The 25,168-nt window shown below is 55.3% G+C and overlaps 1 protein-coding gene across 11 annotated transcripts in view; it reads left to right on the top strand.

Moving 5' to 3' along the window:
- PEMT (phosphatidylethanolamine N-methyltransferase) overlaps positions 1 to 25,168 on the top strand; it is a 101,335-nt gene that overhangs the window by 20,784 nt on the left and 55,383 nt on the right. For 7 of the 11 annotated variants that reach the window (XM_077746608.1, XM_077746615.1, XM_077746614.1 and 4 more), the window contains one exon: positions 13,455 to 13,562. In XM_077746608.1, coding sequence (XP_077602734.1) covers positions 13,455 to 13,562 — 108 coding nt within the window. Of the gene's footprint in view, positions 1 to 1,025; positions 1,030 to 9,325; positions 9,415 to 12,836; positions 12,860 to 12,943; positions 12,967 to 13,454; positions 13,563 to 25,168 lie in introns of those variants that run through there. The other 4 variants (XM_077746618.1, XM_077746619.1, XM_077746617.1 and 1 more) reach the window with 4 other exon arrangements.

Genomic DNA, 25,168 nt, shown 5'->3' with positions numbered 1-25,168 from the left:
GCGTGTTCGGGGGCGGGGCGCTCGCGTGTGCGCCTGTGAGAGAGGGATCGTGGATGTCACAGAGCGAGTTCCTGAGGTTGTGTGTGTTCGTGTGCGTGCGCGCGCGCGCCTCTGGGATTGTGTGGTCAGTTGCCCTAAGAGAGTGTGTGCCCTGAGTGTGCGTGTGTGGGACTGGGACTGGGCGTGGCAGCGTGTGAGCGAGGCCACGCAGGTGTGTTTGGGAGTGTGCCTGGTGGCCGCCTGTGGATGTGTGGCAGAAGGGAGGCCCCCGCCGCAGCTGCGTCCCCCCTCCCCGGGCAGGGGGCCAGCTCTGCAGCGGAGGAAGAGAAAGCTTTGTGCCCTGGCTCCTCCACCCGCAGGCGCTGAGCCGGCTCCAGGCATCGCCTCCTTCCCCGGTGGATGCGTGGGAAGAGTTTACAACCTTTCAGCGTCGTGCTAGGAAGGGTGGGATGCGCCCTGCTGGCTGGACCCCGGGCCGCCTGACGCAGCCCCTTTACAAAGTCACAGGCCAGAGAGTTTGTCTTTCCCTGGTGTCTCTCCCCAAGCCCCACCTTCCAACGGCTGTTCCTCTCCGGAGTATTCCCTCCAATCAGAGCAGCTGCTTTCCCCCTTTCCACCTGTTTCATTAGGCACCCTGCACGGAGGGAGCCTGGGAGATCTGTCTGCTCCAAGGGGCCTTTTCTTTAATCTAGAGCATTCCCCACCCCCACCCACCTTTATTAATTCACTGATAGAGCCAGTCTTTGAGAACATTGAGAGACAATAAACCTGGAAGCATAGAGCCTTCTCTGAAGGGGATAAAACTGGTGAATGTTTTAGAGAGTGGCTGGTGGCGAGGTGCGACTGAAATCCCTGTGTCTGTGAGGAGGTGACCTGAAATCTGAGACCCGAGTGATAAGCCAGTGGCCAGATGCTGTGGGTGGAGGGAGGGCAGGGCAAAGGCCTTGAAGGGGGGGGGGAGTATTTGTTCATGCAACAAAGGGCAGGCGAGCATCTGACCCTGAGAGAGTGCAGGATGACTTGAAGCGGGTAGGTGGCCTCATGAGGATGATGTTATCCCACGGAATCCTTACGCTCTTTTTGTTTTTTTAAATGTTTGTTTATTTTTGAGAGAGAGAGGGAGAGAGACACAGAGCGTGAGTGGGGGAGGGCAGGGAGACGGGGACATAGGCTCCAGGCTCTGAGCTATCAGCACAAAGCCTGATGCAGGGCTCATGAGCCGATAGATCATGACCTGAGCTGAAGTCCCACGCTCAACCGAGCCACCCAGGCGCCCCCTTACACCTGTAAACTGTAAATGGCCATCCAGGGATCTCTGGGCCACCTGGTCAGTGGCGGGACTGGATTCTTGTCTTTGGCCACAGCGAGTGTTAGATGAAAAGGGAGTTCGGATGCCAGAGGGACCCTAGCGCTGCCTGGGTTAGGTGGCGGATGCTTCCTGGATGAATGACTCCGTGTGGAAGGGTGGATCACCATAACCTGAAGTGGGATGTCTGTGAGCCAGAGGCCACCGTGCGAGGGGGCAGCGGGCCCCACACAAGCCCAGTGGAATGTTAGGGTGCCGCCGGGCAATCTGAGGAGGGCCTGTGCTCTAGACCTGGCCGCAGGGGTGAGGATCAGCCATGGGGAAGGGGCCGTTAGCTGGGGGTGTGTGGGAAGGGCTTCTCTGTGCTCTCCCCTCCAGAGCTGTGCAGTCGGAGGGAACGGGGAGTGTTTCCAGGGACAGGTCAAGGTGACCCTAGCTGACTAAAATCCAGGTTTTTCCACTGCTGTTGATCCAGTTAAGCCTCCTGTTACCAGAGGATTTTTTTTCCTTAAAAACGACAACAACACCACGTTATTATGTATTTGTCTTGTGGTAGTACTCCTCCTTCAATTAAAATCTCTGTTTTTTGTAATGTTTATTTGTTATTTATTTTGAGGGGGGAGAGGCAGAGAGAGGGAGATAGAATCCTGAGCAGGCTCCTCACTCAGCACGGAGCCCGATGCAGGACTTGATCCCATGACCCTTGGATCGTGACCTGAGCCGAAATCAAGAGTTGGATGCTCAACCGACTGACACGCAGGCACCCCCCAAAATCTCTGGTTTTAAAAGATGTCAGTCAGTCCTGGTCCAAGTGAGCAACAAGGTTCCTCTTCACTCCATGGGCATCTGTGCTAGCCCAGCACCATCTGATGGAAATGAAATATGTACCATTTATCATTTAAGCTTGTGTAAGGGGCGCCTGGGTGGCTCAGTCGGTTGAGCGTCCGACTTCGGCTCAGGTCATGATCTCACGGTTTGTGGGTTCGAGCCCCGCGTCGGGCTGTGCTGACAGCTTGGAGCCTGGAGCCTGTTTCAGATTCTGTGTCTCCCTCTCTCTCTGACCCTCCCCTGCTTGCACTCTCTCTCTCTCTCTCTCTCAGAAATAAATAAAAACATTAAAAAAATTTTAAAAAACCCAATCTGCTCTCATGAGCAGATAGACAGTGTCACATAGTGTAGGTGTCAGGAGACGCGCCTCAGTTTCTTGATCTGTAAAATGGGGATAATACTTGTACAGTCCCCATTTGTGATGCAGGAGCCTGAGTAAACCACCGGAGACAAAATACCCGTGGCAGATGTGGGATGGGTTGCCTGTCTTTCGGGGAGGATGTCTGACCACCATACAAATTGTTTTTATTTTTATTTTTTTATCTTTAGGTTTTAAATTTATTTTATGAAAACAAATTTTTTTAATGTTTATTTATTTTTGAGACCGAGAGAGACAGAGCACAAGCTGGAGAGGGGCAGAGAGAGAGGGAGACACAGAATCTGAAACGGGCTCCAGGCTCCGAGCTGTCAGCACAGAGCCCGATGGGGGGCTCGAACCCACAGACCATGAGATCATGACCTGAGCCGAGGTTGGATGCAACTGAGCCACCCAGGAGCCCCCATACAAATTGTTTTTAAAAATCTTTTGATGTTGGGGCACCCGGGTAGCTCGGTCATTTGAGCATCTGACTCTTGATTTCAGACTCGACCCAGGATCAAGCCCTGCGTTGGGCTCTACACTGAGCATGGCGCCTGCTGAAATTCTCTCTCTCGGGGCACCTCGGTGGCTCAGTCGATTAAGCATCTGACTCTTGGTCTTGGCTCAGGTCATGGTCTTGTGGTTCATGAGTTTGAGCCCCACGTCGTGCTTGCTGCTGTCAAGAGCCTTTTTGGGATTTTGCCTCTCCCTCTCTCTGCCCCTCCCCTTCTCATGTATGCACTTTCAAAAATAAATATTTAAGGGGTGCCTGGGTGGCTCAGTCAGTTAAGCATCCGACTTTGGCTCAGGGCATGATTTTGCAGTTTGTGGGTTCGAGCCCCGCGTCAGGCTCTGTGCTGACAGCCAGCTCAGACCCTGGAGCCTGTTTGAGATTCTGTGTCTCCCTCTCTCTCTGACTCTCCCCTGCTCATGCTGTCTCTCTCTCTCTCAGAAATAAATAAAACACTAAAAAAATTTTTTAAAAATAAATACTTAAAAGAATCTCTCTCCCTCTCAAATAAAAAATATTTTAAAAATTCTTTTGATTCTATTACTTTAACTAAATATCAGTCCATTTTATTGGATGACCTATTTTGTGAAGTTCTCAAGGACACAATGTTTATTGTCATATATTTTTTTAATAGTTTATTGTCAAGTTGGTTTCCATATAACACCGAGTATTATCAGGATTTGGATCAGAGTCAAGACGACAGGGTTGGGGCTTTTTTCTGGCCCTCGTTGTAACTTTGGACAAGTCACGTAAACTCACAGAGCCTCAGTTTCTTTTGTTCTGTTGAAATGATCCTGTGGCTTTTCCTCATTTGTCGCTAACGTGGTGAATTACACTGATGCTTTGACTGTGGGACCAGCCCTGCATTCCTGGGGTGACTCGGAGTCCTGATGCGCTAATCCTTTGTATATATTGCTAGATTTTATTTTGCTTTGTTTTCTTGTCGAGGATTTGGGTGGCCATGTTCATGAGGAACATTGTTTGTGGTTTTCTTGTCATTTCTTTGCATGCTTTTAGTATGAAAGTAATGCTGGCCTCTTAGTGTGAGTTGTGAAATAGTCCCTCCTATTCTGATTTCTGGGGGAAATTGTGTGGAATAGGCGTTATCACTTTCTTAAATGTTGGTAGAATTCATCCAATGAAACTGTCAGGGCCTGGAGCTTTCTATTTTGGAAGGTTTTTACTTGTGAATTTTATTCTTTAGTAGATACAGGACTGTATCTTGAATGAATTTTCTTGGCTTATGTCTTTCTAAGATTGGACTGTTTCATCTGAGCTGTTGACTTGTGGGCATAAGCGGTGGAGAGGCTCCTCGTGTATTCTCTGCATTGGTAATTTGTGTCTTCTTTTTCCCTTGGTCACTGTAGCTAGAAGTACTTTTTTTCCCCAAAGAACATGTTTTGGGTTTGATTTTTTCTCCCTGTGCTTTTCTATTTTTGATTTGATTGATTTTTGCTTTTATTTTTTCCTTTTGCTTGCTTTGGGTTTAATTTACGTCTCTTTCTCTAATTTCTTTTTAAAAAATTTTTTAAATGTTTTATTTATGTCTGAGAGAGAGAGAGAGAGAGAGACAGCGTGAGCAGGCAAGGGTCAGAGAGAGAGGGAGACACAGAATCCGAAACAGGCTCCAGGCTCTGAGCTGGCTGTCAGCACAGAGCCGTGGGGCTCGAACCCACGAACCATGAGATCATGACCTGAGCCGAAGTCAGACGCTTAACCGACTGAGCCACCCAGGCGCCCCTCTTTCTCTAATTTCTTAAGGGCGAAGCATATATTACTGTTCTGAGCCTTTCCTTTTTCATCAGTATAACGATCTCTTAGCCCTCCAGCCCGCAATTTCTGGTGTTGTATTTTCATTTTTGTTCAGTTCAAAAAATGTTAAAATTCCCCTTCAGACTTCCCCTTTGACCCATGGCTCATTTGGAAGTGTGTTTTTTTTTAAACTTTTTTTTTTAATGTTTTATTTATTTCTAGGAGAGAGAGAGACAGCGTGAGCAGTGGAGGGCCAGAGAGAGAGGGAGACACAGACTGAAACAGCCTCCAGGCTCTGAGCTGGCAGTCAGCACGGAGCCCGACGTGGGGCTCGAACCCATGAACCGCGAGATCATGACCTAAGCGAAAGTTGGACGCTTAACCGACTAAGCCACCCAGGCGGCCCTGGAAGTGTGTTTTTTAAGCAAATACCTGTCTGTTTTTTTAAAGTTTTTTTAAAGTTTAATTATTTATTTTAAGAGAGAGAGAGAGAGAGAGAGAGCGAGCACAAGTAGGGGAGGAACAGAGGAAGGGAGAGAAAGAGAATCCCAAGCAGGCTCCACACTGTCAGAGCAGAGCCTGAATGGTGAGATCATGACTTGAACTGAAATCAAGAGTCAGATGCTTAACCGACTGAGCCACCCAGGTGTCCCTTTGCTTTCTTAGTTCTGGGAGAGGAGTGTCCAGGTCTCCAACTGTCACTTGTCTGGTTTCATCTTTTAGTTCTGTCGGTGTTTTTCTTCATATGTTAGCCTCAATTTTTAATCTGCAAGATGGGCATGCCTCACAGTGTTGTTGCGTGGACCGAATAACCCAGTAATAATAACTAACATCGATCAGACTTTGCTAAGTACCAGACACTGTGCTCAATGCTTTCCCTGCATTATCTCATTTAATCCTCCTGACAGTCTTGTGAAGGAGGTACCACTACCATTCAAAGCTTATGGATGGCAGGATGCCTGGGTGGCTCAGTCAGTTTCGCGCCTGACTCTTGATTTCTCCTCAGGTCACGACCTCATGATTTGTGAGGTCAAGTCCGCAGTGGGGCTCTGTGCTAACAGCTCAGAGGCTGCTTGGGATTCTCTCTCTCCCTCTTTCTCTGCCCCTCCCTCCCTCTCTGTCTCTCTCTCTCTCTAAAATAAAAACCAAATAAATATGAAAAAAAAATTAAAACAAACAACCAAAGCTTACAAAGAAAGAAAGCTGTATCTTAGACTCTGCTCTGTCCTGCCTCATTAAAGCTGCGGCTTGGTGCCCAGCAACTTCCCAGTGAAGGTCAGCTGGCTTATGCTTATTATTATGTTGAACGTCTAACACTTACTTAAAGAAATGTGCTCAGCAGCATCAACCGAGTGGGGTGTGTCCTGGGCCCTTGAGGGTGAATGAAAGAAAAGGGGTCTGCAGCTCACGGTCACGTTGAGGAGTTGGGAGGGCACCCAATGTGGCACAGGGGGCCCTTGAGAAGCACGGGACTGCGGATGCCACCCCCAAGCCCCGGGCTCACTTCGGCCGCACCGATTACGGGGCGCATGAGCCGCTGGAGAATTTTTGCACTTGGCTCAGGACACACTAGTTGAATGAACAATGAATGATCATCTTCCCCCTTCCTGAAAGGAGTTACGGATTTGGGGGAATTGGAGCAGCTGCTGGCTGTTTCTTTTTGTGGTGGGATCGAGGAACACTTCACAGCCGCCGGGGCTACATTCCTTGGAAGGGTCCTCTCTCTACCCGTTCCTTAGGATGCCTGCATTCCCTGAGGGCCTCTCCAGCCAGAGGCGAGGCATCTGCCAGCAAACAGAGGGAGGGGACAGAAGAGCCTCGGCCTTACAAGTACCCTCTGCACCTTGAACTCTGGTGCTTGTTCGCGCCTCTGTCCAGAATGCAACCCTGGGGGCAAGGGGCAGCCTCGTCGCCCCTACTTCATCAGAGGGAAACCCTGGGCTGAGACTGGTCGCAGAAGGCCTACCTGAGTGGTCCTTCCCAGAGGGTGGGAGTACCCTGACCCCAGCCCAGATTGTGAGCTGCCGGGAGACCTTCTTCTGAGCCTGATGCCCCCCACGCCTCCCCCATGCGGAGAAGCTAAAATGTGGTCAGGGGCCTGCCTTAGTATAAACCTTCTTTGAAGAAACAGACTCTAGCAAGTCCGTTCTTGTGTCAGACACAGGGCTCTAACCAAAAGCTGCCCAGTAAATGTTGCCTGAATCGACTGAGAACGCCCCTGGGAAAGGCAGCCCCCACCCTCACCCTGTTCCTCCTGCCCTTTGCTGTCTGTGGTGTGCGGATCCCACTTGCGATCGATGTGACTTTGACTTTCTGGGCCTCTACTGTTTGTTTGGATGTCACAATGTGGCCCTGGGTGCTGTTGACCTGTGGCACATCCTTCCCTGAAGTGTCCTCAAAGCCCGCATGCAGTACACTGAAATTGCCATGAGTGGCTTCCTTGCCGACTCGTAGCGTTTTGGGAGCTGAGCCCATTTGTCCGTGACCTGAGTGGAATTCTCCCGTGGTTTCGGTAGGTAGTGCCTCTCCTCTGTTCAAATACAGAACTCTGCATTCTGCGGCCTTGAGCGGGGTTCCATTCTTAGAAATTACCCGGCAGAGAAAGCCAGGACTTCTGCTGCCTTGATAAGGTTGGGGCGGGGGGTTTGCGGGAGCCTCCCCTTAGGGCAGAGCCCATTGTGTGCCGGGGTGACCGGGAGACCCGGGATCCAGGGCCCTCCTGATCTGCTCAAGTGGGACCCCAGTGTTTTGTTCTTTTCTGTGGATCCAGTTTTAGGAGGGAGTTCCACCCTTTCAGGTGAGTTTTGGGAAGTGACGACAATCAGGACAGGACCTGCAGCTCTCTGGGGCGGGAAGCCGGGAGGGCCCCCCCTCTGCTGCCCGGAATACCCGTGTGGACCATTAGTCATTCTTTCCTGCTGAGCAGGCCCTTCTGCAGGCATGGCAGATCCCCCTCTCTCAAGGTGACCAGGGTGACTGGATGCCTCGGGCAAGACAGTTTGACCCCAGGGCACTGAGACCTGGGCGGGAGCCGAGGTTTCTGTTTTAACCAGTTCAGTCTTAACTGGGAGACCCTGCTTGACGTGGCCTGCTGCCCACTTCGGCAGGTGTTAGCTGGTCAACCTCTCGGTGCCTCAATTTCCCTTCTCGACTTCAGCTCCCCAAAGGGCGAAAGAAGCGTATTTCTTCTGCTCATTTGCTGCGTCTTTTTGGGAGCGTTCAAGACAGAAAGCCCCAGTTTCTCTCAGGAATCCGAAAGGACTGGTCTGGTCCAGCCAAGGCCTGGCTCTGCTCCCGGCCTGTAATCTGGGGGCTTCTCTGAGCCTGTGGCTTTTTTATCTGCAAAGTGGGCATTACAATAGTGCTTGCGGGGATGAGGTATGTGAACTTTAAGTCACTGCTTTTTCATTTCGTTATCTGGCATGGTGAAGTTTCTCGAAGGAAGCTTTAGTCCTCAGACCCCCACCCAGAGTAGGGCCTCCCCAGTAGATGCTCCGAAAGCCATTGAGTTGAATCCTTAAAAATATCTGCAGCATTTCCAGGGGACATGGTTTTCTCTAGGGGCCCGGTGGGGAAATAGGGGACACAGTTTCCAGTTCCCAGAGGGAGCTCTTGCTCCCTTTCCTCCCTGGGAGGTGTAATTGACACACAGTGAAATGCACAGACCTTAGTGCCAAGGTGGGAGGTCTGACATGCAAGCTCCTGGCTACCCAGGCTCCCGGTGAGATGGGGAGTAATTCCATCACCCCAAAAAGTTCCCTGTGCTCCTCCCAGGCAGTGCCCCACCTTGCTTCCCAGGCAGTCACCGTCCAGGTGGCCGTGCCTACCTAGGCCTGCCCTCAACCGTTGGCCTGGCTCTCTCCTGCTCGGTGTCCCCAGACGTGGGTTTCCAGCCACAACCCCCTGGCCATCATCTGCACCCTCTCTCCAGCTACATGGGGCTCTGCTCTGTACCCCACGCTTTACCTTCTTTCGTCTGGCTGGGTCACGCTGGTGCGGGGTCAGCCCGTGGGATGGGAGGCACCACGCTGAGGGCACCCCAGGTTTGCCTGGGACTTTGGGATTTCCTGTCCACAGCCAGCCACGAGCTCGCAGCGAAAAGTGATGAGGAGCTGGGAACCCCAAGACAGGGCAGGCTGTGTGGGCACGGAGTGGGGCCCTGAGCCTCAGGCCCGCAGATCACTCAGTTTTCCTGTCCGTGAAATGAGGATGCTGATGATGGTGGGGGGAGAGGGTTGGAGGGAGGACCATGGGAGAGGCTATTGTACTTCTCTCTGCTTTGTGAGACTAGACCACCACCAACTGCAGACCCTGCCTGTTGGTTTCTTCATTGTCACGAGCAAATGCTGCCTTACTGTGTTGGAGGGCAGGAGAACAAGAACAGAGGGTTCTGGCTTAGAAGAGTCGTGGCCCTAACAGGGAGTCTGGCAAACAATGCAATCCTTGTCTGTCGTGTTGCCATATAAGTTCCCACGGGAAGTGTCTGCTCTTGTGAAAGTGAGCAAGGGTGAAGAGTGCAGTTCACGTGTCAGGTGTGCTGGCCCTGAGCTCTGCTGTTTGAGGACTCAGAGGACGAGCCTGGGTCTTCGAGGACCTGTTGTGGGCAGCTGCGGGTGGACGGCTGGTGAGGATGCCTGGCTTGTAGAGTTGATAAATGGGGTGAGTAGTATCTGGAGGGGACGATGGGTAGTGGAATTCAGGGGGGTCAGGGCTTCAGGACTCTTAGTGTGTGCCTGGAGCTCCTCCCTATACCCCCCGCCCCCGCCAGCTGTACACTCTACAGACAGGCAGGCCTCACGCAGGAAGACTGACTTGCCTTGAAGAGATCCCATCCTGGGGTTTCTGAGAACTGCCCCTGTCAGGCCATCCCACCTCCTGCCAAAGCCTGTGAACACTGCTTGATTTCTCAGCATAAAAGTTGCCATGAAAATATTTCCGACGCGCAGCGTCTAGGCAGCTGGTGAATCTGTGGCCTCAGAGGCAGAGGGGGCCTCTGGCCACTGCCTCTGTCCACCTGCAGAATCTCCATGGTGGCTGCGTGGGCAATTTCCTGCCTCCAGATCGAAGCCAGGAGGGAGGGGATCGGAGTCGCAGGAGCACAGGCAGCTGAGCTGGAGGGCCCTTCAGCGATGTACCTTTAGCCCCTGGTTTTTACTCATGATGATATGAGGGCCACCGTTCACTAAGCAAACACTTAGAATTTGTGTCCCGTGGAAGATACAGAGAAGGAACGGAAAAAATGGCCCTTAGCCTGGAAGAACGATTATGATATGGGGACAGATAACCCGATCATTGTAATAGGGTGTACACTGAGGGCACAAGAGAGAGTGCCGTTGGTGAAGTCGAGGAGAGGCCCCCGCTTGGTCTTGAGGCATGAATAGGAGTTTGCCTAGAGGTACAGAGGCATGGAGAGTATTTCAGACATGTGCAGACCCATCGTGAAAGGGACTAGAGCATGATGTTTGGGGGCAGTGATAGGGCACGAAGGATGGACCCAGGGGAGGTCATCGCCTGTCAGTGAGTGCGGGGATGGGTGAGCCCGGGGCAGGGAGGGGGCCTGAGGTCCCGAGCATGGCAGGAGGTGAGGCATGGGAAGCTGGCTGGGGCTGGAGCGCCCCAGCCCGAGGGCAGTGGGATCACTGGGGGTCAAGGGAGAGATCTGAGTCGTGGATGATAGGGGGGAAGGGTCAATGGGTGTTGAGGGTTGAGATGGGGTCCAAGAAGGAGGGGTGGTGAGGCAGGTGCTGCTCTGTAAGTGGTGTCACTCTGGTGGCCCCCCAGGCCAGCTCTCTTTCCACCCCTGCTCCCCCCCACCCCAGCCCCATCACAGCCTCTCAATGGGTAGGGCCTCCCAAGCCGGATGCTTGATGAATGGTTCTTTTCACACAGAAGATAGAACACCCTTTGGTTCAGTCCCAGGTTCAAGAGGCATCAGGGCTGAGGTGCATGTCTCCCTCTGGGGGAACAGCCTGCTGAGGCCTGTTCTGGCGGTTTCGTCCTTCACGAGTGGCTCTGCCTCTCCTGGCACGTACTCCAGGGCAACTTGGAATGTCCATCCGGCCCGAGGCTTCACGAGGGGCCTGCGCTGAGAGCCTGGCACTGACGCAGGGGTCCTCTGACCTGGGACCAGACGGAGGAGGAAGCTGGAAGGCAGGGCGAAGGGTTGCCTGCCTGGTGGGTGTTGGCAGTGCCTGGGGCGCCCAGAGGCTGTGGTCGGTGCCGGGCCAGGCTGTGCTTCCATAGTCACCCTTCCCAGTTCGCCGAGTGGCTCCTCCTATGTCTTTTATTAGTAATGCGCTTTTGTGCCCGTGTGGCCACTGTCTCCCTCAGTCACTTCATCCACACATTCACTTAGTGGTGCCTTTGTGGCTTTGTTCGCTCATTCATTCGTAGCTCTGCTCTTGGCTTCATGGAGGTGAAGGTTTGCCCTTGACTGGGAAGGAGGCCCTGGGCCACATCCTCTGTGCTCAGCGACTTTCCAGAATCTTCCCACCGTCACACTCTCGGGCACTGTCTGGATGGCAGGCTGAGTTACACCAGGAGAAGGTGGCTCGGTGAAGCAAGAGTCGGAGCGGAGGGGGGTGCTTGCCCACCAGGGCTGGATGACCCTGGGGGCTGGCCAGGTCAGGAGCGTCATCTACTCAACCCCCAAGAAAGGTAGAGACAGAGACATTCTTTGGAAGAGTACTCTTAGGGTCCCCAGCGACGTGAAGCAGAACAGAAAACGCCATCAAAGCTGACATTATGGCAACACTCTTACTCTGATGGACTTAGGCTTCTTTTACAAGTTAGACTTATTTTTACTTTGATTTGACAGGGAGAGTCACCATAACATTTTCAGTGCATTGGCCCTCAAGTCCCTTCTGAAAGGAGAAAGAAAAAGTGCAAAGAGTAATGTAGGGATAGAGCAACTACTCACCACTCAAAATGTCAGAAGTGCTCTACTGTCTTTTTTTGTTTTTGTTTATGCATTTTGAGAGAGAAAGAGTGAGAGCATGAGTGAGGGAGGGGCAGAGAGAGAAAGGGAGAGAGAATCCCAAGCAGGCTCTGCACTGTCAGTGGAGAGCCCGATGTGGGGCTTGAACTCATAAGCTGTGAGATCGGGACCTGAGTTGAAATCAAGAGTTGGACTCTCAACTGAGCCACCAGGTGCCCATATATATACATATATATATATATATTTTTTTTTTTGGAAGAAAGAAATCAGTATCCAAATTGTTCAGCTATTCTATTTTCTCGTCCCCAGAGGCAGGGTGTGTCAATTCTGCCCCTGGGAGGGCATAAATTGGGGCCATGTCTGGAGACATTTTTGGAGAGCTGGAGAGCTCCCAGCACTGAGTGCGTGAGGCCAAGTGTGTGGTTGAACACCTAGGGTGCAGGGACAGCCCTGCCACAGAAAGTGTCCTGCCCCCAGTGTCGACGGTGGAGGGCAGGGGACCCTGTGTGGGTGTGGCACAGAGAATGAATGCACTAGCGTGGTGCGCGCCAGTCTTATTTTTAACCACACACACAGAAAGAACATTTGGCATCATGTAGTTGTATGTTATGTTCTAAAAATGTGTATATATGCTGTGGGAATTCTACATCTTGCTTTATTCATTTGATTTTTTTAAAGTTTTGTTTACCTAAGGGATCGTTCCACCCAACATGGGGCTCAAATTCACGACCCCAAGGTCAAGAGTCGATGCTCCACTGACTGAGCCAGCCAGGTGCCCCTCATCTGACATGTTTTTAAGAATATCACAAGTTGGGGCGCCTGGGTGGCTCTGTCGCTTAAGCATCTAGCTCTCGATCTCAGCTCAGATCTTCATCTCAGGATCGTGAGTTCAAGCCCTGCATTGGGGTCTACACTGGGCATTGGGCATGAAGCCTACTTAAAAAAAAAAAAATATATATATATATATATATATACACACACATACACACACACACAGATATCACAAGTGGACACATATGGCTAGTTTAAATTCTGTAGTTTCACTCCTTTACCAATGGGCCACATTCTATTTATCCTTCTTCCACAGATGGACAGCTAAGTGGTCATACTTTTCATTGCGAGTGTGCCGGATGGGAACATCTTTGCACATGCGCTTTGCACACTCATGTGAGTGTCTCTGGGTCAGGTGCTTGGGAGTGAAATCATAGGCATGTAGGAACACAGCTTGAGTTTACACCTTCCTCAGCACTCAAGACTGTCTGTCGTTTGGTTTGGTGAGAAGGGGCATGTTACAGTTGCTTTAGTTCGCATTTAGCTGATTACTAGCGAAGCTGAGTGTTTCTTCCCACGAATGTCAGCCCCTTGGGTTGGCTCTGAAGCCCTCTGCATGGCCCCAGTCATAGCACCTGCTGACCCAGACACTGGTCCTGGCGGGGCCACTTCCCCGGCAGGGTGCTGGCTGCACATCCTCTCTCGGAGCCACCGACTGCCTGGCCTAGTGTCCCTGCACACCACTTTTCTGCTGCTAGCCCGGCCACCCTTCCACAGGGCACCGCACGGCTGATTGGGTTTCGCCTTTTATCTTGTTTTATGGTTACACTGTAGTACCCTTTGCTGGACTTGCCTGTGCCCACGCCTCCCGGAGTGTTCCCAGAGGGTAACTTGGTTTCTGAGTTCTGGAGGCTTGTCACTCCTTGTTGTGCAGGTGGGGGCCGGCGGGGACTGGGCGGGTCTCCTGCTGACGCTGGCTCTGTCCCTGCAGGCAGACCTCTGCGTTATGACCTGGCTGCTGGGCTACGTGGACCCCTCGGATCCCTGCTTTGTGGCTGCCATCCTCACCATCACTTTCAACCCGCTCTTCTGGAATGTGGTAAGTACTCTGCACCCATACGATCTGGGTGAGCTGCACGGACGGACAGATGGAGGGCTCTCCCCTCCCCATGTCTGTCATCCTTTCTGTTTCCTCATCGAGCTCAGATCCCAGGTAGGGGATGCGGACCGGGGAAGCCCCTCATTTTGGGGGTCCCATAGCATCCCGACAGCGACAGCTCTGGGCCAGGCTGGGCCGGCGGGCTGTCCTGTAACGTGGCCCACCTGTGCCCGACCATCCCGGCCTCATCCTCAGTGAGGCAGACGGCCTCGGCTGGGGGGCTCCCTTCCTCCTCTGCCATGCTGTGCGGGGAAGCCGCCTTCTTGTGAATCCTCGCCCCCTCAGATGTGCTCCAGAAATACGATCCTTTGTCCTGAACGAGGCTCCCTGCAAAACGGTTCGCACATCGCTGGACTGAGTGTGCTGGGTAGTAGTGAAAACAGGAGACAGAGCAGCACCCAGTTCTTCTGTGGGTCCAGGGGACACGCAGGGGTCGCTCGGAGGACGGAGTGGGGCCAGGCTGTGTGGAAGGGCGCCCTGAACCCTCTGAGGAGGGTATGGGAATGGAGGACAGCCTCTCCTGCTGTAGTTTCCTGGGAGCTGCCTCCTCCCCCGCCAGGATGTGGGGGAAGCTCTTGGGGCTTCTGAAAGGAAGGAAAGGGGTGGCAGTGGTGGTCCCTGAGCCTCCTGCCCTGTGCCTGGGCTCGGGTTTGCTGATGCAGAGCCGGGACATCCTGTGATCACCCTTGAGGTGAAGAGTAAGGCCAAGCTGAGCATTAGCAACACACTGTTCCAGACTGTTTTCATTTCAGGTGACCACTTGGTCCCAGGGGCAGAACAGGACATGTTTTTCATCTGGTTTATGAGTTAGGTCTTTTCTCTACCTGGGAGATCGCAGGCGGGTGGGAGCGTGGGTGGGGGGCGGGGCTGCTCATCTCAAAGAGGCTGCGTTCGGAATGTGCTGTCCCTCCTCCGCGGCCCCGATATCGGAACACGCTGCACCCACCGTGAGGTGGTTGGCGCAGGCCCCTGGGCTGACAGGGGGAGGGGGCGGCATGAGCTCTGAGGGCTTGTTTTGTCTAAAACCATTCTTCGGGCCTCCTGGGACCCCACCACACCCCACACAGGACCGCGTACCCGCGCTGCTCCTGCCCTGACAGAGAGAGGTCCCTGAGCAAGAGCTGGTCTCCCGCAGTGGCTGCGCCTCCCGGTTCATTTGTGCTCTCTCCTTCTCTCCCCTCCACCGCCCCCACCCCCCACCTTTCCTCTGGCAGCACAAGACAATGAAGGGTGAAAAGGGTATGTGCCAGTCTGAAAAAAAGGCCCCTGAAAGATGTCCGCACCCCAATCCTTGGAACCTGTGAAGGGTTACCTAGATGGCAGCAAAGGGGAGCTCTGCGGGTATTAAGGATCTCAGGATGGGGAGATTGCCGTGGACTGTTGGGGTGGGCCCGAAATGCAGTCACATGTGCCCTTATAGGGGGGGGTCAGAGGGAGATGTGAAGACACTGGCTTTGAAGACTGAGGTGATGAGGCCACCGTCAAGGAAGGTGGGGAAGGCGGGGCCACTGGTCAAAGCAGGGCCACCAGAAGCTGGCACAGGGAAGGACCCTAGAGCCTGTGGGAGAGTGCGGCCCTGCTGGTACCTTGATTTGGCCCAGAGACACAGATTTTGGACTTGTGGCCTCCGGAACTGTGAGAACCTGAATTCCTGTTGTCCTAAAGCACCTTGTTTGTGGTAGTTGGTTACAGCAGCCACAGGAACCTGGTGCAGGAAATCAGACAGGTTGTTGGTCCCTGTGAGAAGGACCTGCAGTCAGCNCAGCAGGCCTGGCTATGACCGCCAGTCCCACTGGGCTCCCAGTGCTTGGGGGCTTGGCTCGCAGGCTTGCCGGCTGTGCAGTGGGTCTCTGGGACGCTTCTTCGCGCACAAGCCCCTTCCCTCATTTCCCACTGGGTCTTCCAACCGTGTGTTTTTGCAAGTTCATTTTGAAGTTGCGTGATGGCCCACGGCGGCGTGGTTGAGGTGTTTAAGGTTTGGGAGGCAGGCAGCTCCTGTCTGTGCGTTGGTCGTAAGGCATTTTTCTTTTGACTTAGCGTTTGATTTGCCTCGTTCTTGCAAAAATTATGCACTGGCACAGCATGTAGTCATTAGCAGGAGGGAGAACTCACCAGTCGGTTCAGAGCGGGAGAAGTTATGGAAACACACTGTGGTTTTGTGGGCTGCTGCTGGCAGCAGTGGGAACGAGACCGCTGGAAACGCTGGTCTGAGTGCGACCCCAGCTCTGTGACGCCTGGAGACGAGAATGCCACCGGTCCGGGAGGTCACACCTGTGAGAGCATTTAATGAGCATTGATTGAGTCTTCGTAATAGCTGACACTTGGCAGGCCTCGCCATGCTGCGCCATTGTGCTGAGTGCGGTTCACGCAGGATTTCAGCTGATTGTCACAGCAAAGGCTGTGATTATCCCCTTTGGAAACCAGCCTCCGAGAGGTTCACTCATCTTTTACTTACTGATGGCCCACTGCCTGCCAGGCGTGGGGGCACACTGCCCCGGTTCTGGAGCAGCTGGCTCTCCAGGGGGTGACACCGTATGAGTAAACACACGCATGGCCATGCACCAGGATGGGCCTGGCGGGCGACGAGGCAGGGGACGGGGGGAGCTGGTCAGGGCAAGGGTGATCCTTGAGCAGAAACCTGCCCTCGCGTGGGAGGGAGCCCTCGGGTATCTGGAGAAGAGGAAAGAAGTGCAAAAGTCCTGGGCGGTTTCAAGGAACGGGCCACTGGCTGGAATCCGACAGAGCGAGCACGGAGGGCGGCAGGTCAGAGAGGGGCTGGCCTAACAGAGCAGGCCTTGTAGGCCGTGGGTGGCATGTGCGATGGTTTCCGAGTGGGGAGATGTGGAATGAGTGGCCTGATCTGACTCCGGTTTTCCAGGCTGGAGTGGGCCGATAAGAGCAGACGAGGGGTGAGGGTGGGCCGAGGGCGGGGCTGGAGGCTGTCACAGCGCTTGCGGCCCAATGGTGGCCTCACCCGGGTGGCACCAGCGGGAGTGGGAGAAGTGGTCAGAGCCTGGGCATGATTTGAAAGCAGGAAGAGTCAATGGGATTTAAATGTATGTTTGGTTTTCAGTCTGGCACTCAGCTCCCCAAACCCTTGAAGTTTCCTAGGTGCTGAGCGTCAGCAAGGTGTATTGTGTTATGTTAATGAGGTGACTTTTAGCCACCCGTCTCCCAACCTAAGGACTGGGGAAGGACACAGGCTTCCAGAGAAACCAACCACCCCGAACCCCCGGGAAGGGAGAGGACCTGAGGTCAGTTCAGTAGCCACTGGCAACCACATAATGTAGCCAGCTGCCTCTGTAACGCGGCCTCCAGGAGAACCCAAAAGGATGGGGTTCCAGGAGCTTCTGGGTGGGTGAGCACGAAGATGTGGGGAGAGTGGCGTGCCCGGAGNCGTTTGTCCTTTCATCTGGGTCACGATTCCTACCCTTTAGTCTCCTTTGTTATAAACTGGTAACCAAGCAGATAGACGGGTTTCCTGAGTTCTGTGAGCTGGGCGCAGAGTGTCAAGCTTGCGTTGAATCGTAGGACAGTCAGCTGGTGTCAGAGACTTGGCTGGATGTGCGGGTGCAGAACTGTAGGGGGCGTGGCCACGTGGGGCAGCCTGGGGGCTGAGGGCTCAGGGCTGTGCGGAAGAGACCTCCGTTCTGCCCGTGTCTGGGAGATGCCCGGTGGAGACGCAGGGCTTGCGGGCCTGGAATTCAGGTGGTGGGATGGCCGGGGTTGGTGGTGACGTGTGAAGTCACGGAGAGTGGCCGCCCGGCCGAGCCTGGCCTGGGACCCGCACTGTCCGCCTCCCCGGGGCTTTTTGGAGGAGATACAGCATGACCCCATGGGCTGAGGGGCCTGCCCACTGTCAGTGCCGGCGTGTAGGGGCCTAGGCACATCCTCCCCACCAGTACTCAGCCCATCTCTCTCTTCCCTCCCCCTCTCTCCCTGCAAAGGAGCTCTTTGTTGCTTCTGCACTCTTCTTCATGAATCTTTGGGGGAAACCAACACCATGGACCTTCCCTGTTTCTTGAAACCCTGTGCCTCACGCTGCTTTCCTGGCTTACTCTGCTGCTCCTTGTGCACAACTTTTCCTCTGCCTGTCATTCATTCATTCACTCACTCACTCACTCACTCACTCACTCACTCACTCACTCAACAGACGCTCATAGCCCACAACCAACTGCGTTCCAGGCACAGTGTGAGCCTGCAGGGCCAGGGATTAAGCTGCACCGTCTCCATTGTTAGAGGTCACACGGAAGTTTGTAATTAAAATGGTGAAAAGGTCAGGTGCTACAGAGAGACTAATTGGGGCTTTTCCCAATTAGTCATCTCAGGGCACCAGGGCCTGGGCATGTCCAGGCCCAGGAGGGAGCCTGCTGTGTGAACCCTGGCCAAGAACGTCCCTGTGTGCTCCCCTCGCGGGGGCCCAGGGCACAGATCCAGGGGCCGCAGGCCTTCACTCTGCACTCTCGCCGCCCCCCCAGGCCCCGCCCTCAGCGGGCCACTTGCTCCCCTGGTCAGCCCTGCGGTCAGCCAGGTTCCCCAGCACTCTGTGCGCCTCTCCATCCTTCCACGCCGCACACTCCCTCCTTCACACTTTGTGAACACGGGCCTGGGCCACACAGCCCAGCGCCCCAGCTCTCGGTTAAAGGCACCCCACGCCTCCCAGCAGAAAGTGGGAGCCCTCAGCCCTCTCCCCGGCCCCTGGAGCCCCTCTGCTGGGCAACCCATTGCCTGCAGGCTCAGTCACCCTGGTCCCTGCCCTTCCCTGGTGACTTGTCCTCTTGCGGGGGTTTTCCTGTGCCACCTCTTCCAGGTAGCCATCCCTGCTTCTCACAAACCCCCTCCCCAGCCCACCCTCTGGGTCAAGGCTGCCAGCGTTGGCATTGCTGGCATTTGGGGCCATCTTCTTCACTGTGGGATGTTGAATGCTGTCACCTGCCTCTACCCACCAGGTGCCCTGACAGTGTCACATGTCTCCAGACGTTGCCCTGGTTGGTCTGAGTGAGGCAGCCCTTTGTGTCCCCTGCATGTGTCCCCTCTGGTGTCACTGCTTCCCCTTGGACTGAACATTCCAAGAGAGCTTGAGCAGCCCCTGCTCTGCTCCCCTGTGCCCCCAGCCCTGGCCCGTGCCCGGCGCTGTGGGCTGTGAGGAAGGGCAGAGTTTCTGCTTGGCCTAGCTCTGCGGGCACAGACCTGCAGCCCGCATTTACTGGGCTCTCAGCAGCTGGCCTCTTGCCCAGTTTTCCGCCGTGGCATTGGGAAGGGGGCGTCTCCATCTGGGGCATTTGCATCTGCAGGGCTGAGACTCTGCAAAGGAAGGGAGCTGGGGGAGTGGGGGGAGTGATATTCACGGCGCCTTGGGGGAGATAAGACGGACGAGTCGGGGCGCCATTCCAGCCCTGGGAACCCCCTCCAGAGTGGGAACGCAGCGAGCCTGTGGCCCGTTGTTAGGAGGTGGCCTTGAGCTCTTGCTGTTTACGAAAGAAACTGGTTTGCAGGCTTTGGTGTCTTAACTATTATCGAAGGCAAATTGCTTTGTCACGGACGTCAGTGCTGACTATCAGCGTGTTTGGACACCCCGCTAAACGCTCCCCCTTGGGAGAGCTAACCGGGTGTTGCTGCTGGTCCGGCTGGGATGGCAGGGGTGAATGGGGACTCCCGGGCAGCCTGGCCCAGCTTTCTGCTCCCCCTGGAGTGCCCGCTGTCTCACACCCAAGCCTGCCTGTGTGGTTTCTTCTGCCTGAGACCCCCCGCCCGTCCCTCCAGGGTCCGCGTGCAGCACCTCTCCCTGCCCCAGAGCCCCCCACGACCGGCTGTCCCACACTGTGTCCCAGACTCAGACTCCTCTCCGAGGATGGGCAGCCCGCATCTGCAGAAGGACAGCCAACGTGCCTGTTGGCCGGGCCTCTCGAGGGTTCAGCCCTGAACTCGCTGCATCCCCAGAGCCCCTCAGTCCTGGGTTGGTCACCCTACCTGCAGGGAGACACAGCCTCCCCCGAGGGTGAGTGAGTTTGGGAGGAGGCAGCTCTTCTTCTCCAGGAAGTGGGGGGCTGGCCCTCTAGCTGGTGGGGGTGGGCTGTCCCTCCGCAGGGGGATGTTTTGTTGGCTCAATGCCTGAGGCCCCTGAGCGGGCAGCCGGGACTTTGGAGGGAGCCAGGAAGGCAGACAGTAGATGGCGCTGTGGGCAAGGCGAGCGCAGAGAAGGGCAGGTGGGCCGGACACCTTCAGTATGCATTTGCCGGGCTGCCTCATTTTCTGGTTTCGGATCCCCAGCCGGCAGTCCGTTGGCTACTTTCGGGTGCCCCAGAGGACCCCCGTAGGTGCCAGGGAGCTGACCCTGAAGATGCCACTGGGCTGAAGCAAGGAAAGCAGCCTGGCACCCGGGAGGGAGGCCTGGGTCCCATGCCCTGTTGTTCACACCCCACTCTGGGCCTTGGTGTCCCCGTCTGTGAGGTGAGGACCCCCAGCTGAGGACCTACTGAGCTCTGAAACACTGTGACCCACTCGCTTTACCAAGTGCTGCCCTGGGATGTCCCTTTGCTGGGTCCAGGGGAAGCGGGAGTCCCCTGCCCGCCTGGGGCCTGCTCTTGGGCCGCCGATAAAGCTGTTGATCGGGAGTGCGATCTAAGGGCCACGCCTTGACGGGTAGTAAAGCTCGCTGGTAGAGAGCATATCTGGAAGACAGGAGACAAGAGAGGGGTCGTGACTCTCCCGGGCTTGTGAGCTGCATGGGGCCTACTGAGGTGTGGCTGGGCTGTCTAGGCGAGTGGCAGGGGTGGAGGGTGGGGGGCTAGAGTTGAGAAGACCCAAGAAAAGGGGATGTGTAAGGAGAGGAGGTGGACAGGTGGCCCTGGGGCCCCAGAGCGAGGACCCTGAGCCCTGGCTTGCAACCCCGATTGTTTGCTACAGGCTGGCCGTGGGTGTGTACGTGTGTGAGCATGTAAGTGTGTGGCCGTGTGCATGAGTGTGAGTGTACACAAATGTGCACGTGTGAGCATGTGTGTGTGCGTCTCATTCAGACAGGCTGGGCAGTTGGGACGGGGCAGGAACTCAAAGTGTCTGAGACGCTCGCTCCTACCTGGCTTAGGGACCTGGCCCCCAGGGCACAGCCACGCACCCACCTGGCTCCAGGCCGTGTCCCGGATCCGAAAACATCCTCCCCTGGCAGGGTGCCTCTTGCCTTTGTGGGATGCGGAGCTGGGCCTGCTGGAATAGCCCGTGGCCCGAGATGCGCAGGGCTGGCCGGCCGAGCGTGACTGAGACCATGGCTCCTTGAGCCAAGAGAGCACAGAACGCTCCTTAGCCAGCTACTTGCCTCTTTTGACTGGTGTCACCTGGGACACCACAGCCGTCCCCCAGCCCTGGCGCTCTCCCTGCCCCTGCCTGAGCTGTGCTCAGGGCTGGGTTCTGCAGACTGAATGGCATGTCTGGCTCTGGTTCCATGGCTGGGGACAGTCAGCTCCTTGTCGCCGGGGGCCCATGCTGTGCTCCTCTAGCGTTTCGATGTTGGCACAGGTGCAAGATGTTCCATGGCGTGTGTGTGTAAGCGTGTGTGTGTGTGTGTGTGTGTGTGTGTGTGTTCTTTCCTGAGCCAGGGGCAGACGTGTGGGTTTAGCCGGATATGGCCCTGCTGCCTGTGTGGCCGCATCCCTGTCTGAACGGAGAGCTGCACTGATGGCTCTTCGGGGCCACGGGTGGCCTGGGGGGAGCGCCATGCCACTGGCCAGCGCTCACTTTAGCATCTCTGTGTCTGAGCAGTGTGGTGATGAAGTGCGTACGGCACCTCGAACTGGGTCAGCTCACAGTCTTTGCCAGGATCCCTGGGAGCGACACAGGAGCAGAAGTGAGGGGAGCAGAAGGCTGTCTCCTACCTGAAGCCGGGGCTGGTGGCTTTCCGCAGTGACCGTATCTTTGCCCTCAGCTTCCTGATAGTCTGGAGATGCCATGTGGGTTTTCTTAGTAAGTCCATGCCGGGGGGCGGTGGGTATCCAGGCACTTTTTCCATTAATGATTTGTTTTTTGGTTCTGGGCTCTGTGGCTTTGTGAGGGCACCAGGCACTGTTAGCACGTGTGGGATGGAAATGCATGCCTTTTCTAAGGGCTCCAAGGGCTCCTGGCTGAGTGGTTTGATGAAGGTGACATCCTAGGATCCTTCCCACATGGAGGGGGCCAGGGCGGAATTTTATTATCCCAGCTGTTCCTGGGTATTTTGTGCCAGCCTGCCCTGAGCCCAAGGAGATAAGGCCGATCCCCTGTGTGGCCTGCTGCATTGGTCTCCCCCCGCACCACTGCCTTGCTTCCCCAGCCCCCTGCATTGCTTGTCCACAGCGCTCTGTGGACTCTGGTCATTGCACACTCACATTTCACCTCGTCCCTCAGACTGAGTGCTCCCGGAAGTGGAGGACGGCGTCTGGGAGCTAAGGACAGGCCTAGCCCAGTGTTAGAAGGGGTGGAGGGAAAGGTGTCCTTCCTTCATCGAGGGTGAGCCCTGAGTAGCCCGTGGAGCGGCGGGCCAGGCAAGGCCGTGCCTGCCTTTCTCCCTCTGTGAGGCGGCTGTCAGGTCCTGCCCCCACGAGTGCCCCCACAAGTGCGCTGCCAGGCGTCCTGAGGGGCAGCCACAGGTGCTTCAGCAGCTGGGAGCCGGCCTGCGGGTGCCATCGGCTTTGCCCCCTCCCGGGTCTCCTGAGACCAACCGAGATGCCATGGAACATTTCCAGGGCTTGAGTTTTTGTCTCACTTTATTGCTGACTTGCTCTCTGACCGGAGCAAGTCACTTTGCTTCCCTAGACCTCAGTTGCCTCATCTTATTCTGGGGGAACAGCCTTTGCCCGATTTCCTCACCATCTGGCAGCGAGGCTGTCGGGGAAGAAATGGGTGCAAAAGGGGTTGGAAGCATGAAATGTCCGGTGTCATCTTTGGCCCGAAGGAGGAGCAGCCATGGGGGCCGTCTGGTTGCAGGCACGTCCAGAAGGGCTCTTGCAGCAGTGGAAACTCCCAGAGCCTTTCTTCCGGCTACTTCCCTGAGCTTTAGGCCAAGTGCTTCCACTTGTTCCTGAATCATTTCCAGGAAATGTCCATGGCCTACAGATACCTCTTGGAGAGTGAGTCCTACAGCTGGTGACCCCTTCCTTGTCCCCAGGAGTCAAGGATGAGTCAGGGAGAGACTTCGATCCAGAAGATGCGTATGCACATCGCCGGCCAGTGCTAGGGGCCACGCCTGCCCAGGCGGTACCCAGCTGTGCAGTTCTGGTCCAGCAGGTTGCCCGTGGCACAACCCCATTCCGCCACCTTTGCTCTGACTCCTGCCTTCCTCATTCCCTGGCTCGGCAGGGGCTAGGATGAGGGGCGTTCAGGTGGCGGCCTGACCCACGTGGGGCTTGGGTTCTGAAGACCCTGGGTGATGTCCCCTTGCACTTCAGGGAAGGTACCCACGCATGTGCGCTTGCTGGACATGGGATAACAATTCCCGTAGTCTGTTCACAGTGGGGACAGTATGGGCCTGGGGTGCAGGGCACCTGAGGTTCTGGTAGCCAGGGAGCGTGGACCGGCTGGGAGACATCGAGGTGTGCAGGGGGCAGAGATCGCGAAGAGAGGCTGGAACCAAAGCTGAGCAGCTGGTCTGGAAGGCCTGGGTGGAGACGGATGGAGAATCCAGTTGATAGAAGAGGGGGAGTTAGGAGGGGCCTGGGGGAGGAGCAGAGGGTGGGAGGTGGAGCCTATGCAGATTAGTCAACGGTGGTTTCCAGAGTCCGTGCTTCTTGTCTGAGACTCTGNGATTTCCTCACCATCTGGCAGCGAGGCTGTCGGGGAAGAAATGGGTGCAAAAGGGGTTGGAAGCATGAAATGTCCGGTGTCATCTTTGGCCCGAAGGAGGAGCAGCCATGCTCCCTACAAGGCTCTGCAGAGCCCCCTACAAGGCTCTGCAGGTGCTCAGGTGATGGCCTCACCTGCCGACACACCTCTGCTACTTTTCACTCTGTCCCAATGCCCCTGCTTGCAAATGCTCCTTGGTGCGCCTGCTCGTGCTGGCTGGATGTGCAGAGGCCTCTGCTCCCAGGGAGCCCATCCCGCCCTCCTCGCCCCTGCAGCATGACATTTGACTCGACTCCCAGCTGGTCACGAAATGGCACACACAGCAAGTGTGAGGCTCCCCAGCCTTCCGGGGCTGTGCTCACAGGCGGAGGGGCCTGTAGTGAGGACAGTGAGGATGCCGGCAATTCGGCTCCATGATGGATGGGTTTATCCTTCAGGGTTATCCCGCGGCTCCGACGGGAATACAGCATAGTGGGCCGGCGAAACGCTTCGGGCACGTAATAGGCATCGGTTCCTTTGCCTTGCGCCCCGATCTGTCCACGCATGTGGCAGGCAGAGATGTCGTGGGCACTGCGTGAATAATAGGCGTGAAGGGGATTTGTAAGCAATAAAGCAAAGTACGAGCAGAAGGAGTTACAAGGAGTTACGTGATTTATAATAAACATATATTTGGTCTGCATTCCTGTTCCTGGCACAGGCTTCCTAAAACCCTTCAATTTCCTAAGTGATGATAAAATGTCTTTTGTTATATTAACGAGGCATCTTATGGGAAGCCCCTGGGTCACCTAAGGCTGGGTCCCGGTCCCTGAGCTCCCAGGAGGGGAGAGGGGCTGGAGATTGAGTTCAGTGCCAGTGGGCAATGATTTCTCTCGTGCCTGTGTAATGCAGCCTCTGTAAAGACCTGAAAGGGTCTGGAGAGTTTCCCCAGGTTGGTGAACATGTGGAGTTTGGGGGAGAGTGGCCGGCTTGGGGAGCGTAGAAGTTCTACACCCTTGGGGCTCCTGGGTGCTTCGACTGGTTAAACCTCCAACTTTTGATTTTGGCTCAGGTCATGAGCCCTGGGTTGCGTTCCGTGCCGGCATGGAGCCTGCTTGGGATTCTCTCTCTCCCTCTCTCTCTGCCCACTGCCCCACCCCCCCAAATAAATAAATAAACATTTAAAAAAAGAATCGTCACACCTTGCTCTCTGCATGTCTTCCACCTGGCTGTTCCTGAATTAATATCTTTCAGAATAAATGGATAACCTCGGATGTAAGTTTTTCTCTGAAGTTCTGTGAGCTGCCCTAGCAAATTAATCAAACTGGGGGGTGGGGGATCGTTGGACCCTCTAATTTATATGCATTGGTCAGAAGCATGGGTGGCCACCCGGACTTGAAATTGACATCAGGTGTTAGGGGCGGTCTTGTGGGACGGTGATATCTGATACCACCTCCAGGTGGATAGTGTCCGAGTCCATGGTTTGGGGGTTGTGGGAAAAACACACATATCAGAGGGCTTTTAGTTTTATTTGCTCATGAAGCCTTAATTGCCTTTTTGACCATGCCTCTACTTCAGGCCCAAACTTGCCCCTCCCTCCTGAGGGGGGCCCTGCTCTTCTCCCTTCAAACGCCCAGGACTTCTCGAGTACCCAGTGGCAAGCACGGTGGGCCGCGGAGCCCGCCTGTGCCGCCTCTACGACCCTGCCTGCCTGCTGAGCAGAGCGTTGAGCCCCCTCCCCACTTGTGCCCAGCGGGGAA

Source organism: Crocuta crocuta, unplaced genomic scaffold (genome assembly GCF_008692635.1).
Source record: "Crocuta crocuta isolate KB4526 unplaced genomic scaffold, BGI_CrCroc_1.0 scaffold139, whole genome shotgun sequence".
NCBI lineage: Eukaryota > Metazoa > Chordata > Mammalia > Carnivora > Hyaenidae > Crocuta > Crocuta crocuta.
The sequence above is the reverse complement of the archived record's forward strand: the minus strand, read 5'-3'. Positions and strand labels throughout refer to the sequence as shown.